This window comes from Carassius auratus, chromosome 2, assembly GCF_003368295.1.
Source record: "Carassius auratus strain Wakin chromosome 2, ASM336829v1, whole genome shotgun sequence".
NCBI classification, from domain to species: Eukaryota; Metazoa; Chordata; class Actinopteri; order Cypriniformes; family Cyprinidae; genus Carassius; species Carassius auratus.
In genome coordinates, this window is record NC_039244.1 from 17273444 (window position 1) to 17288801 (window position 15358).

The following is a 15358-nucleotide window of genomic DNA, read 5'->3' on the forward strand; positions in this document are numbered from 1 at the left end:
GTTGGCAAACTTTACCCTGTGGCTATGAGCTAAAATTATATATAATATTGATAATAAATGGCACTAACATAGAGAAAGACATCCCCTTCCATACAGTGGCCTTATTTTCATTACATTATTTCAAGGTGGAATGTTTCATTTGAAATGTTGGCAGTGTGTTGTATAAGAGGTAAAGAGGTCACCAGGAGGAAATGTAGACCATGAAAAGCTGTTTCGATTTTTAGTCATTAACTACAAAAGTGTTTCCACTGTTTATTGCTTAGAGAAGTAAATTATCGCAGATGTTGATGGAAAAAAGCACTTTTTGCACCAAAATAAGAGTGTATGGATTGTTTTGAGTGGATGCAGTGAGCCAAATCAATTTATGCAATGTGAAAGTGGAGCACAATGACTGTTCCAATAAGGACTGATTAACATCCCTCATCATGGGAACAGCTCACTGACCCGAACATGGACTGAAATGATTCTCCCTGTTCCAGTTAAATAATGATCAGCCTATAGCCTTCAATCCTTTTCACGATAGAGACTTGACCCACTTTAGAAAAAGAAGAAGAAAAAAACAGCAGTTATTGTTAAAACTGAACTTTTTATTTTGACGTTGAGTTTAGTGAGTGGTAAAAAGTATGTGAATATGCCATTTCTAATTAATGAGCAAACTATTTGGCAAGGCCCTTTGATTCCAGGGTGGAAAAATCTCAGAAATACAGAATTACAAATACTATTTACAATGACATTCTTTAGAATAGTGTGCTTCCAAATTTAAGACAACAATTTGGAAAGGGCTTTATTCTCCTACAGCATGACAATGCCCCTTTGTACACAAAGCAATGCCCATAAATTAATGATTTACTGAGGAAGGACTTGACAAGCCACACAAAACCCCAGATCTGAACCCCATTGAACACCAGGCTCCATCATCCTACATCACTGTCTGACCTCACTGACACATGACTGATTGGGGGCATGTTCCCACATGTTTAAGGACCTAACGCTCAACAACTATAATATGCAGGGGGCAAGGAAGTCGACCGGAAGTTGAAGTCGGCTGCGAGCTGCCATCTTGTAGCAGAACTTCACTTGCGTTAGCATTCCCATTGACTCCCATTCATTTTGGCGTCACTTTGACAGCGAATAACTTTACATCTGAGGCGTTTAAAGACTCCGTTTGTCCATTATTTATTTCTAAAGATACACGACAATGTGTAAAGGGCTCCATTACCTTCTATGTTACATTATGGCCCTGTATAAAAAGTTTTTGTAAAAAAATAGGCTAACGATTGCATCATAACCACTCAACTCTGTGTCGCATTACCGTACAGACATGAGGAGAAGCTCGCTGGCAATTAACTTAACATGGTGTACTGGCGTTACATTTTAAAATACTATACAAAATAGTTAATCAGAATACTTACTCCTGCTCACTCACGACAAAGAACTCCCCGCTCAAGCTCGCCGTCTCTGCAAGATTAACGATGGCAGTTTGCACGCACAGCTACTAGAAGATTTACATCTGTCAGACAGGTTGCTGACGTCGTCAATCCTCGTTTGAGTCTGCGCGTCAGAAACGGAAGTGCTAAAAAACGCTAAAAATGGGCTTCACTTGTCTCAATTGAGTTCCAATGGGGTCGCTGTGTCCATTTCTTTTAATGTCTATGATAATATGATGTGCTGTTTGGGTGTCGACATACTTCAGGCTATATAGTGTAAAACATCCTTGTATGAAGATTCCATAATTGGTTGACTTTATACACAATAACTGACCTCGAGATATCACTTGCTAATTACATTGTCAAGTGCATTTCGTCATTCAAGGATGTGTGTCTAGTAGCAGGCTTGAAGGTGGAGGTAGGTCATGTTGCTAGTGTTAATCTGTGATTTTTTTTTAGGTTGATAAGTCTATATCTTTACTTTCAGGAGTACCAGCAGTCAGGGACGTGCACAGACATTTTGAGGGGCAGGGGCTCAAGTGAAATAAAGGGCACTTCTCATAATTACGTTTTTTTTTTTTTTTTTTACAAAAAAGTATATATATTAACGCAACACTGACTTCCTTTTAAAAAAAATAATTTAAAAAGTTAATTAATTTTATCTTCCTCAAACTCTAATTTTCAAAAGATCTCCACAAAATAATCAGTTCACACAGAAACCATGGTCTCCTAAGTATTCACTAGGTTTATAGAGCAGCAAAGGAAACCATCCCACAATGTGCATGTTTTGAAAACATTTTCTATGCTACTAGCTTCAAGTATATATTTAGAATAACCAAAATAACTGCATCAAGCAGAGGGGTGTGTTTTACTAATAATTAGTTTATTTTTTTTGCACAAGGCACTACATCATTTTAATTATTTTGGTGTTATCAGAACACATAACACTTTAAATCAACACAAATATTCACTCTAAACTGAAGAGGGTTGTTGCTGCTATTTTGTTAACTTTGCATTATGCTGCCTGCCTGGCCCTGCACTGCAAGCATGATTAAAATTAATTGTTTAAATACTTTTTGTTTCACAAGCAAAATAACTTTTTAGCTTCACACAACTAAGCATCAGAATACTGAATTGCCTTAATGTTTTAATCAAATACATTAATATTATTATTGCTATGCATGTACACATACACAATAACTGATGGTTACTGACAAGGACTTAGTTTCACATTTGAGGGAGGACTGTATCATCACCATCATCAAATAAAACCTTCAAAATCCACGTTTAGATGGAGTTTGTTTTAAACCTACTACACTCAAAAAATATTATGTGGCTTAGTAAATATTTAACTTAATTAACTTAATAAAATCTCTGAAAATCTTACTTGTTTGAATTAAACTTACCAAAATAATTGAGTAAAAATTTAATAAAATTAAATAAAAGCCAATGTCATGTATGTATTTGTATAGAATATAATTTTATAAAGGTTTAGAGGAAATAAAAAAAAAGTTCATTAATAAAAAGTTAATTTATAAATATTGTTATTTTTAATTTTTAATGTTAACTTATTTCTACTCAGTTTTATTTATTAATGTACAGATGCATTTTTTTAGAGTGTAGCCTATCCTCCATCTGTTTGCATCTGTAGATTTCTTCCAGATTCACCAATTTAGATTTCTAAATTTCAGGGGGAAAGACTCTTGATGTAAATCATTAACTAACTGGGGACGTTCTTATTTTATTAACTTATTTTATTACATGGCTTGGTTGATCTCCAATATAGAATGCGGTCTGTTATTTCTCAAAGAGCGCTTCAGAACTCCTGACCTGATATTTAGATATACTATTCTTCAATAAATATATTTGTTTGACAGGGAAGCTGTGCGCAAACAGGAATATATATTATTTCTTCAAAAAAAAAAAAAAAAAAAAAAAAAGCACCCCAGAAAAAAAGGCACTTTCTCTCCAGGAATAAAAAGGGCAGGTGCTCAAGCCCCCTTTGATGTCTATGTGTGCACGTGCCTGCCAGAGGCATGAACCCCTTGCCAGGTTTGTGCACTGTTTCCTTGACGCATCTGATCCCATTTTGAATTCCCATTCCAGTCCACATCTGGGACTCATTCTCAGAGCTAGATGTGATGAAATAAGACACATTCATTTTGATTCCATACATGTTAATTCTAAATATGTCAAATGTGTTTGAACAATATATAGAACAGAATATATAGAAGAGTAACTAATATGATGTTTATTTGTCCGATTTTTACCTATACTTATCCACCCAATAAAACTAAGCAAATAACATTCACCTACATTCCACCAAACTTATTAAACCGTGACTCGAGCTCTGATCAAATATTATTTAAAACCATGACATTATATTTCAAAAGCAATGGCACATGGAATTTACTTAATTATTACAAGAAGTGTGCATAATTAGCAAAACAAATACTGGCACAGGTGACAAGGGAATGACTCTCCAGTGTGATGACGCCGTGAATGGAGGTCTAAGCTCTTCTTCTGGATGCTGAAGTGAAATGCAGAGCCTCATTGTTAGTTACAGATGTAGTATGAAATCAAGTGTAGTCTGTCAACTTTATGACAGAAAAATGCAAATACCTGCTGTAAGGACACTCCTGGCAGCAGTAAGGCTTTTCTTGTGTGTGTGTGTGTCCTTAAGTGTCCTTGTAACAGAGAGCTTCTGTCAACAGAAGCATAGGAGCACTGCGAACACCTTTATGGCTTCTCACCTAAAGCAAGAAGAAAAACACATCAAGCTTCCACTAAAGTGGACACATGTGTTTCAATCCCCTTGGCTGAACTACAGTAGAGACTAACATTTTCATCTGCAAGTCAAAGGTTACTGGTTGGACGTCTTGGTATATATTTTTAAATCCACTCATTCTAGGGAACAGTGGAGAAGAGGGAAGAATAGTTCAGTTAGACAAACAGTGGAGAAGAGGGAAGAATAGTTCAGTTAGACAATCATTGAAGCATTGTATGAAGTATGAAGCATTCAGTGTTTTGCACTTCAGAAAGGCTATTGGGCACTGGATATATTAATAGCTAATTCATTAAGTGTTATTGTACAGCCTGTTATTGCCAACATTCTGAAAAACAATGATAATGTCAGACGTACTGATAATGTGATCAATCACAACAAGATATAAACTAGCATCAGCTGCATTAAACACAAAAGTAATCCAATATTTCAGAAAGCAAGCTAAATTTGTGAATTAACTGTTGTATCTGCGATGTTTGTGTGTGTGTGTGTGTGTGTGTGTTTTATGTGCGTACCCCACAACAGCACATCAAATGGCGTTGTATCTTTAAATAACTTGGCTTCGGTTGTAGACGTAAACGTGCGATTTAGGGACCACTGCGTAATTACCATACACAGATATAACGTAAAATGTGCCATTTGCTACAATTTTCTCTGTAATGACAAACCTAAACAATATTCTCATGAAAAAAAAACTTAATTCTGAATTGTTTAAACTAAGTGTGTGGGCAAAAATAGTGAACAATAAATTAATGAGGACTGTTCGTTGGCACGTAATTTTTAAGATCCCTTCCTTCATGTTAGTTCTTCTGCGTTTCCGCCCGTGCGTGGTTTGTTAGAGGTCCAAACAATTGATTCATCGATTCAGTGATTCAGTTTATTTGTCCCTATTTTCAAGGTACATTAATGTATACTGAGAAGAAAATGTTAACAACTTTTTAAATTGATATTTGGAGGACAGTTTGATCGCTTAATTTTAAGTTAGTACTGGTAGCATACCTGACTGAATTGTGAATCGACTCTCTTTGTCAATCGACTCGGCAAGAAAAATCAAGATGGCGAACATGGACGTGTTAGCCAAAACAATAGCAAAGGATAATGTGTAAGTAACACCTTTACAGACTTTATATTGCATCATTTTGGTATTTAAATGAATAAATATATGTTACGTTTATTGAGAAAGAAGAAGTTTCCTTACAACTTTTTTTTAACAAGTAGTTTTCTGTCAGTATCGGTCCCGGTGGTCAACATAAACCAGCTAACGTTAGATTTTTTTTTTTTTTTTTGATTGTATATACTTTAAACCAACAACAATGGAACATACGTCTTGAATACCTTATAACTGTGGTCATTTATAAAAACCAGACTATCTTGGTTTTGTTTTCTTAATACATTTTACTGTAAATTACTTTTTTCCAGAGATGATGTAGAGAGCTCTGACAGTGTGCATGAAAAGGAATATGTACCTGGTGAAGACGGAGCTAGTAAAGCAGATAACATGGACATTGCCAGGGTGGAAAGACACAAGAGAAAAAAACACAAACATCGGAGCAAGCACAGAAAACATAAAAATCCCATGCCAGATGAGAAGGACCACAAGCACAAGTACAAACGCAAACATAAGCGGAAACACAGAGACTCAATCCGGGATGATCAAGACTGTTCTGCTGGCTATGGAGCAGTCATCTCTTCAAAGCGATCCAGACTTGATGACCTTGCTGCTCTGGAGGATTTGGAAAAACAAAAGGCAATGATTCAGGCAGAGCTTGATAATGAGCTGATGGAAGGGGCAGTGCAATCAGGTATGGGACTGATATTACAGGGTTATAACTCTGATTCAGAGGAGGATGAGGAGATCCAGCAAGCTGTGCCAAATGGTGAGCAGAGAGAAGATTTTGATGAGCAAGTAATAGCAGTGGGACATGCTGGAAGATCTCGACAGGACTACATAGATGATGAAAAAATGTATCACAGGCTGGAAGACAGAAGCACGTCTGACGAGACAGTTCTGGCCCATAAATCAGAAAAAAAAGCTAGTAAGAATGGGTTAGATGCTAACGTTCGTGAGAAACCTAGTGCTTCCATCCAGGCAAGGGAGCGGAGACAATCCCAAAGCATTGAGAGATCCAAAGACAGTGGTCAGAGGTCTAAATCTCCTGTGAAGTCCAAGGGATTGCCATCAAGCAACAAAAAATCAACTACACGGCCTGAAGAGCAAATTGAAGACCACAGATCCTCAGCAAGAAGAAGCAAGTCTAGGTCTAAAGAAAGAAACACAAACTTGCCAGAATCTGACACAGAGAGAGACAAGAAATCAGTGAAAGCACCCTCAAAAGATGTCTCATCTGGAAAAGAGAATCAGTCTCCTAGCAGAAAACAAGGTCGGGAACAGCCCAGGGGCCACCGCTCACCTGAACGTGTCCATGTTGTTCAGAGCACAGACAGGGCATCCAGACGGGACGGAGCTTCATGTCACAACAGATCCCCTCCAAGGAAAGACCCATCTCGGTCTCGGCAGAGATTCTCCAATGACAGGTTCTAGCTCTGTTTGTTTACATTTTTGATAGATAAATTATTATTACTGATATTGTTCTTATTAACGTACCTTGTTGTGACCCAAAATTAAACTCACTCTCATATGGTTTTGTAATATTCGCAGGATGCGATCTCGTGATGCCGCAGGAAGCCATAGAGAGCAGAGTCCTTCTCTGAACTCCAGACGAAGGTTAAACCACTCCCCTGTCAGACGAAGGTCCCGTTCTCCCAGGAGACGAACCAGCAGGTCTCCTCTCACACACAGGTGACTGTGGTGTGTGCTACCATTTAAAAATGTGCAACTCCTCATTACAGCTATCCAATAAGCTTCACTGAGCTAAAAGTAAATGCACAATGAATTTATATCTATTTTACACATTACCTCTTTAAAAATAGCGGTAAAAGATTTTGGTTTGCTGTCCTTGAACGAGGGGCTTCAGTGGAATTTTAATGACAATGGGCATCACATTTACATCTCAATGCTGTTTTGCTTTTTATAACATCTTTCAGTAGAATTAAAACGGTATTAATAATGTGTAGATCTAGGATGCATGACAGGATGGAGCGCAGACAGAAGGTGCGTTCGACATCACGGGAAAGGAGGAAGCGACGGAGCAGGGAAAGAGAGGACATGTTTAAGGGCAGTCTATCCGAAGGAATGAAGCCTGAACAGGAGGACTCAGATGATGCAGTGTGAGTATTAATGAAAATGTTTTGCTTTTATGTTTATTGTTCCTGTAGCTCAATTGGTAGAGCATGTTCAAGGTTGGGGGTTTGATTCTCCGGGAACACATGATTAAACATGATCAAAATTGATAGCCTGAATGCACTGTAAGTCGCTTTGGATAAAAGCGTTACTGATCATATTCGGACTCAATCATGAATACTAATCGGTGTCTAGGCTGGAGGATTATGACGTTGATGAAGAGGACGAGGAGGCTTTGATAGAGCAGAGGAGACTTCAGCGCTTGGCCATCATTCAGGTTAGAACATTTTTGTCTAGAGTGTGGCTATTTTAGACGTACATGTATGTAACATAAACTAAAGATTGGGATAAATAAATGAATACTTTTATTCACCAAGGATACATTAAAATGATCAAAAGTGACAGTAAAGACAATGTTACAAAAGATTTCACTTTCAAAAATGCTCTACTTTTAAACATTCTATTAATCAATTAATTATAAACAAAAATGTATCACAGTTTAAAAAAAAAACATATTAAGCATCACCACTGTTTGGTTATATGTTTCCATCCCCCATACTTTTGAACAGTAGTGTATGTAATGTGATTGTATTTGTAATGTGTCCTGTACAGAAATATAAGCCAGTAAATGAGGACAGTAACCTGTCAGGACTCTCAGATCGCGGCAGTCCTCGGAGTAGCACTCAAAGCAGATCGCCATCACCTGATGACATCCTGGAGCGTGTGGCTGCTGACGTCAAAGCCTACGAGCAAGAGAACCTGGACACGTTTGAGGATAATGTGAAGGCCAAGCATAGTCTTGTTTCTCAAGAACAAAATGGTATGTCATCTGCAAAATATTTTAATTAATCAATCCATCTAGGGATGGATTAAAAATCCTGCTAATACATATGCAGTGATCAGAAAAATGTGAATCATTTTTGCTGCCTAATCGCCTATTTATTTATTTTTTGCATTTTGTTAGTTTATAATATTCGTAATAAATACCTACACATAGGATATTTCTGTGACAACACTAGTAACTAATAACATTTGCTTGATGCTACATCCATGCCAACAGGTGTCAGTACAAAATCAAAAGTGGCTCGTATCAGTATTTTAGGGAGACAAAAAGAAAGAGTGATTGAAATTTGAGACATGAAACATTTACTCTGATGTAATATAAGGTGGTCTGATACATTATCAGCAAGTCTACGTTCCTTTTACTGCATCATTGTTCTTTTTCTTTAGGAGGTAATCAGAAAAAGCCACCAGCGCCTGATATGTTCACAGAGTCAGATGACACGTTCACTGCTTACTTTGACGTAAGTAGCCAAGTTTCTGCTTTCCGATGCATAGCTCAATGGCTATACAAGCTCCAGAATTTGATAGAATTTGTCCATTTAAGGGGATCTCTACAGGTAGAGTTGCATAGTCCTGTGCAAGCTGTTGTTTTTCTGCTGGAAACTTTGTTCAAAGCTTTTTTTTCCACAAGTATGTAATCTGACTCTGGTGCTCACTGGATCTCCAGGCCCCTCAGACTTTGAAATGGTCTCTTACAGTGTCAGTCACTCGTTCATAAATGAACATTTTAATCAACTCTTAATTCAATCATGTTGACAGTGACAAATCCAAATCTAATTTCTCTCCGCAGAGTGCCAGGTTACGGGCCACAGGTATTGGCAAGGACTTTAAGGAGAACCCAAGTCTCAGAGATAACTGGACAGATGCAGAGGGCTATTATCGTAAGTTGTTGTCCTGAAGCAAATGCTGTATTTCAATCTACAGAAAACTACCAAAACTTGTTAATAAGATTGAAAAATATCTAAGGTCTCATGTTAAAGAGGACATCAAAAACATGATTGTTCTTTTAATGTATTCAGGTGTGAACATTGGTGAGGTGTTGGACAAACGGTACGGAGTTTACGGCTACACTGGACATGGTGTCTTCAGTAATGTGATCCGAGCCAGAGACTTGGCCCGAGCCAGTCGGGAAGTGGCAGTGAAAATAATCCGCAACAATGAGATGATGTAAGACACTTCCCTTAAAAGCAGAATGCTTCGCCTTTAAACACTTCTGTCTAGTACAGGATTTTTTTTTATCAAACCACAATGTGTGGTGTTGGCAAAGTCCACAGTTTTAATGTTCTCAATAAATTGTGTCATGGGGATTTATTTGGACAGGAACTGAGATTTAGAGTAGGTGTAGATGTGGTCTGAACGTGACAGACAGCCACATGTTTTGTCCCACAGGCAAAAGACGGGTCTCAAAGAGCTGGAGTTTCTGAAGAAGCTGAATGACGCAGATGTAGACGACAAGTTCCACTGTTTACGGCTCTTTAGACACTTTTACCACAAGCAGCATCTGTGTCTGGTGTTTGAACCACTCAGGTACATTACAGTCAACAGATTCACATGCATCAAAGCAACTTGAGTTCTTCTCTTAAAGCAACTTTTTGTTTTCTGGCTGTAGTATGAACCTGCGGGAGGTCTTGAGGAAGTATGGTAAGGACGTTGGGCTACACATCAAGGCTGTGCGTTCGTACAGCCAGCAGCTTTTCCTGGCCCTCAAACTCCTCAAACGCTGCAGTATCCTGCATGCTGACATCAAACCTGACAACATTCTTGTGAGTGACAATTCTTGACCACAGATATATGACACTGACTTCCATCTCTGTCTTATGACATAACATAACATGAAACTCTTTAGGTGAACGAATCCAAGACCATCCTCAAGTTGTGCGACTTTGGCTCAGCGTCACATGTGGCTGACAATGACATAACACCTTATCTGGTCAGCCGCTTCTACAGGGCACCTGAGATCAGTAAGGAAAAACAGAACCAATCAAATTAAACCATCTTAGTACACTGAATATAAAGAGTTTTAATAAACGGATCTGAACTTGGGTTATGCTTGTTGTTAAGCTTAAAGAGTTTTTCTTCCTGTTTTTGTAGTCATCGGAAAGTCATATGATTACGGAATCGATATGTGGTCTGTTGGCTGCACTCTCTATGAACTATACACAGGAAAAATCCTTTTCCCCGGAAAGACAAATAACCACATGCTGAAACTTGCCATGGACCTGAAAGGAAAATTGCCTAATAAAGTAAGAATTCATAAGATATTACAAATTATAGAAAAAGAAAAAAATAAATAAATAGACTAAATATTTTTTCATTATATTCACAGATGATCAGAAAGGGTCTGTTCAAGGACCAGCACTTTGACCAAAGCTATAACTTTTTGTATACAGAGGTCGACAAGGTCACTGAGAGGGTAAGTTGTAAGGGCTGCATGGTTTTGGGGGAAATATTATCTAATTGTAATATTACTGATTTTTTTTTTTTTAAAAACAGCGTACAACTGTACTGTAAAATAAAATAAAGTACAACTGTAGACACCTCTAAGGGAGGATACTTGTACTGTACCCCAAGAGAAACCACTGACTTTGCAACTCTGCAAAGCCATTTTCTGAATCTTTTTTTTTTTTTTTTTTTTTTTTATGATTCATGCAGCCCTACTTTTATAACTATGAAAAATTTCTGTATAGATTATTTCAGACTACTTAAATCCATTTTTATTTAACCTTTTCCCTATTTTTCCTCTCTACACCCATGTCTCTTTCTCTGCAGGAAAAGGTCACTGTCATGAGTACCATTAACCCAACAAAGGACCTGTCGATGGATATGGTGGGTCGCCAGATGCTACCAGAGGACCAGCGAAAGAAGGTTGTTCAGCTCAAAGATCTGTTGGACCAGATTCTGATTCTGGATCCTGCCAAGCGGATCACCATCAACCAGGCATTACAACATCCTTACATCCAGGAGTGCATATGATCCGCAGCAAATCTCAGAGATTTATGATGGCTTTGTATATGCAGATATGTCTCGGACAACAAAAGACGTTTGCATATTTCATTGGCATGCTGTTTTATTTGTAGTACATTTCAGATCAGGACAAGATTCAAGATTTACTTTATTTTATTATTATTATAATTAGATGACCTACTGTAAGCTGTAAAGAGAAAATCTTTCAAGATAATCTTTATTGTTCAGATTACATGCTTTATACACCGTTTCTGGCTAGAAATAATGTCAAATATATTTGATATTATGCTCAATGTTCAGAGTGTAAAAATATCCAGTTCACAGACTTCATATTTTATGTAAAACTCTAGAATTTTATGTAAACCAAATATTGCTCAACCACCAAGGACTGTTTAGATTGCGACTTATTTAAGACCAGCATAAATGCTGTCTATATCCACCCTCCCTTAGGTGTGAGAGTGAGAACTCAACCTGGCGTGCAGGCCCACGGCATTGCTCTAGGTGTGTCTCTGCAGAATCTGAGGTCTTGGGTCCTGCTTGACCTGGTCTGCAGGGAAGGCCTCGTCTGTAAAGGCAGGTTGTACACCTCTATCGGTACACTGAAGGTAAGCGAATCCTTCCAAAGCAAACGGCATCAATATTTTGCGTTCTTTTCAAGCCCAAAAATAAAGTGTCATCATAATGCCCTTAAGGCTTCTGCATGTTTACACAATTTAAGTAGGAGAAATGGACATGCATTGAAACCTTATCAATCTTTTGCTCTATACCAAAACCTAGGAAGGCATCATATATATTATAATATCATATTATATAATATTATATTACAGTTCAAATGTTTCAAATAATTCCTGTGATGGCAAAGCTGAATTTTCAGCAGCCATTACTACAGTCTTTGTTGTCACATGATCCTTCAGAAATAATTCTAATATGCCTGATTCCGTTGCTAAGAAACAGTTATTATTATTTTCTGTGTTACAAATTATTGTTCTGCTTAGTATTTTTATGGAAACGATGATTCCTTTTTTAGGATTCTTTGATGAATGTTCAAAAGAACAGCATTTATTTGAAATATGACTTTTGTAACATGGAAAATGTCTTTACTGTCACTTTTTCATCCACTTACTGTAATCTTTCTGAATGAATGTATCAATTTCTTAAAAAAAAAAAAAAAAGAATTACTGATACTGTATTTAAAAAAAGTGTAAAAAAAATTAAAAACTATTTTACTCAAATTTGTATGACATGACAACATTTTATTATGTTTCATTATTTTATTATTTTTGATACAGTATTGCAGCTGAGAACCTATGTAAAGCATTCCAAATCATTCACTTTTGAGGGTGCTGCCTTTTAGGATGCAATAGGTAGGGAGGCGGCTTCACTAGATTTTGGAACAGAGCTTCTGTTGTGATGTTTCTCACAGACACAAAACAGTCCGTATGAACGAAAAGACTATTGCTTTCTCAAAAATGGAAGAAAGCGGTTACGGTTGATATTAAGGGTAAGAGTAAATCCAAGTATTTGCAATGGACTTGGCACCTTCAGTGTACTGCCTCTGACAGACAAACCTCACCTTTTTCAGAGTTGTCACACTTATGTGTCAGTTTTTGTAAAATCTATTGAGTGCTTTTCAGTATGCATGAGACAGTGTAATATGTATGATTCCTATTGACTACTGTACAAACGTTCTGGTTTATTTTTCACTATGCGTACATATTTTAGATGTCTTTTTTGTGACTGTTCTTGTGTTTGTGACCATGTTGTCTTTTGATACAGGGGTTTTCCCGCTCTGATCTATGAATCTGCTTGTAACAAGCGGTAATTGCTTCTTTATTCATATCTCAATTCGTTATGTTTCATATCTCAAAGACAGACCTGTCATAGAGTATGCTGGAAGAATTATATGCCTGTTATTTTTTTGCCAAGCTTGTCCTGCATGATAATGGAATAATTAGAATTTATTGTAAATTCACATTATTTGTTATCATTAAACAATATAACAATAAAGCTGTTTTGTGGTGGAAAAAAAACATGAATTTAGAGTTCCCACAAGTTGTCTGTCTTTCAAGAATTTTCACTTGAGTTCATTAATACACTTAATAACATAATAACACTGTAAGAACATTACTCCGTGTCTTTGGAACCTTATGGTGGGTTTTGACACTAACTGCTGTTTGTGCTGTTTCTCCCACTGTTTCTTTGTGTTCGAGTACATTCTCTGGCCAATGGAGACATGTCTGTCCATCATCCTCCTGCCTGCCTCTGCTTTCAAAGGGACGAGACCTCTTCAGGGCTCTTTATCCAGGTCACTCCTAAAGGCATGTTTAGATCCAACACAAAGCAAAGATCTGATTAGAAATGAACAGCCAGTTCAGAGCGCTGGTTCTCATGGGATTAATGTTCACATCTCATCTGTAGTATCAATAAATGGCCTTAATTTTACATTTCTAATGCAGTTTTTTGGGGCTGAAGATATGAGATGATATCAATGAACTTGACTGCATACAATGGGTTTTTGAACTGCCAAAAACCCCAAATATGATGATAAATATAAAGACAGCTATATATATTCTTTTTTTAAAAACCCCTTTTTTTGTATGTTTAAATGCAGTGAAATATAACATTGAAAAAAGAAAAGACAACAGAATAATGATCACAGAATAACCTATTTGTATTCAGCTTTGTGAGGACCTTGCATTGACTTTATCCATTGGTGTGTACCACAGAGGTTCGTTCTAGGAACGTTTTTTATTCAAGACCTAAATGGTCTGATTTAGTCACCTTTTGTTGTCGGTTGATGATTGTGTATTTCCCCAGGATATTTCAAGAATGTGTGCTTTCTGTAATGTATCAAGATACTGGTATATTTATTCTCTGTATTGTAGGTGCTGTCTGTTAAAGAAGACTCTTAAAGGAAATCTCATCTGGAAAAGGTTTCTGTTTTAGAGTGAGCTCTTGCGAGAATTAAGCTGTAGGTTTTAAGCTGACAATATATTATGTGGTTTAATAAGTAGTTCCTCATTTAGCCTCTGATAAAGGTTGACTTTTTATATTTAGTCAGATCCAGATGTATTCATAAAGTACAATACAATTTTTGCCTAAACCCAATAAATGCCTCCTAAATTTGCAATTTATATGCTATTCATTGATATAATTCATACACCACCATATAAAATGTATGTATACAGTCCTTAAATAAAATAAATTGACTCTACATACATAAAAATTACTACAATCTGGTATTAGACATTCCAGATTTATCCACCAAAAGGTAATGCATTTCCTTTTTAAGAAATACATGTTTGGATGTCGTCCACAAAAGTAACCATTCCTTAAACCACAACTAACCATTTTCTATTTTATTTTCAGGTTAAGTGTTAAAATGTTCCCTTCTTTCATGGCCACATGTGACTCCCAAGTGTAAGAGAGATCTTGACGGCCAGCTGCTGTCCTACTCTATTATTGAAGTGCCTTTCAAGAGCTCATCTTCTTATCCAGTCAAGGGGGAAATTACCAACATCTGTGCACAGCATAACAATACGTTCATTTTTTGTCAGAATATACAGCCAGTATTTCACAAGAATATTAATAAATGGTGAATTTTACAATTACTTATTGTCTGGTTTTATTTCATTTTTACGTAGAAGTCTCTTGATCAATTAACAACACTGTATTACAGTTAGTTTGCTGCATGTGGTTAGCTCATGTCCCTTATCACTGTTTCTATATCAAAAAAAGCACCCAAAAGTCCACAAATACAACAAAGAGCTACTGAAGAAATGTTTTGGGTTACTGTGTAAGATGTTTTTCCCCAGAACTGAAGTTATTTTCCTGTGGTGACTGACAGCATACCATAAATGTTGTTGACTGAGCACAACTTGTATTCAATTTAGAACAATAAATACAGTAGCATGTACATAAGTAATAACACGCTGTTAATCTTCAAGCTTAAAAACCTTAAAAATAATTATGTTTTCCTGCATAGAGCTTTAGCAGGAACACTAGAATGCTTTGGCATGGCTTTCTTTGTGGGTTTGCATCTCTCGGAACTATTTGGACTATTGCATCTTTGTGACATGCTCGAATGAACAAAAAGAT

At 36.9% G+C, this 15358-nt stretch overlaps 1 protein-coding gene and 1 long non-coding RNA gene across 11 annotated transcripts; one reads left to right on the forward strand and one right to left on the reverse strand.

Moving 5' to 3' along the window:
• Positions 1-3404: 3404 nt before the first annotated feature.
• On the reverse strand, positions 3405-4889 carry LOC113118386 (uncharacterized). Of its 2 annotated transcripts, none has more exons than XR_003294313.1 (3): positions 4728-4889; positions 4050-4180; positions 3405-3957 (listed from the first exon to the last, which is right to left on the reverse strand). It is a non-coding gene; the product is annotated as an uncharacterized LOC113118386 (long non-coding RNA). The 2 variants fall into 2 exon arrangements; XR_003294314.1 differs by lacking the exon at positions 4728-4889 and adding an exon at positions 4269-4614.
• Positions 4890-5107: 218 nt separating this feature from the next.
• Positions 5108-14871, forward strand: LOC113118336 (serine/threonine-protein kinase PRP4 homolog). Of its 9 annotated transcripts, none has more exons than XM_026287454.1 (17): positions 5108-5314; positions 5632-6747; positions 6872-7012; positions 7288-7440; positions 7649-7730; positions 8066-8273; positions 8684-8757; positions 9087-9177; positions 9316-9463; positions 9686-9823; positions 9906-10059; positions 10143-10257; positions 10388-10539; positions 10623-10709; positions 11066-13988; positions 14146-14193; positions 14630-14871. In XM_026287454.1, the coding sequence occupies exons 1-15, from the start codon at positions 5268-5270 to the stop codon at positions 11267-11269; spliced, it is 2910 nt and encodes a 969-aa protein (XP_026143239.1). In that variant the 5' UTR covers positions 5108-5267; the 3' UTR covers positions 11270-13988; positions 14146-14193; positions 14630-14871. The 9 variants fall into 9 exon arrangements, with proteins under 9 accessions (XP_026143239.1, XP_026143257.1, XP_026143266.1 ...); XM_026287472.1 differs by having other exon boundaries at positions 11066-13565; positions 14146-14231; XM_026287481.1 differs by having other exon boundaries at positions 11066-13565; positions 14146-14207.
• The last annotated feature ends 487 nt before the right edge of the window (positions 14872-15358 follow it).

Excerpts from the sequence above, each read along its gene's own strand:
- LOC113118336 (XM_026287438.1), top strand. The coding sequence starts at position 5,268 with ATGGCGAACATGGACGTGTTAGCCAAAACAATAGCAAAGGATAATGT. Across the intron at positions 6,748-6,871 it reads CAGAGATTCTCCAATGACAG|GATGCGATCTCGTGATGCCG; the intron begins GTTCTAGCTCTG and ends TAATATTCGCAG. Across the intron at positions 10,540-10,622 it reads AAGGAAAATTGCCTAATAAA|ATGATCAGAAAGGGTCTGTT; the intron begins GTAAGAATTCAT and ends TTATATTCACAG.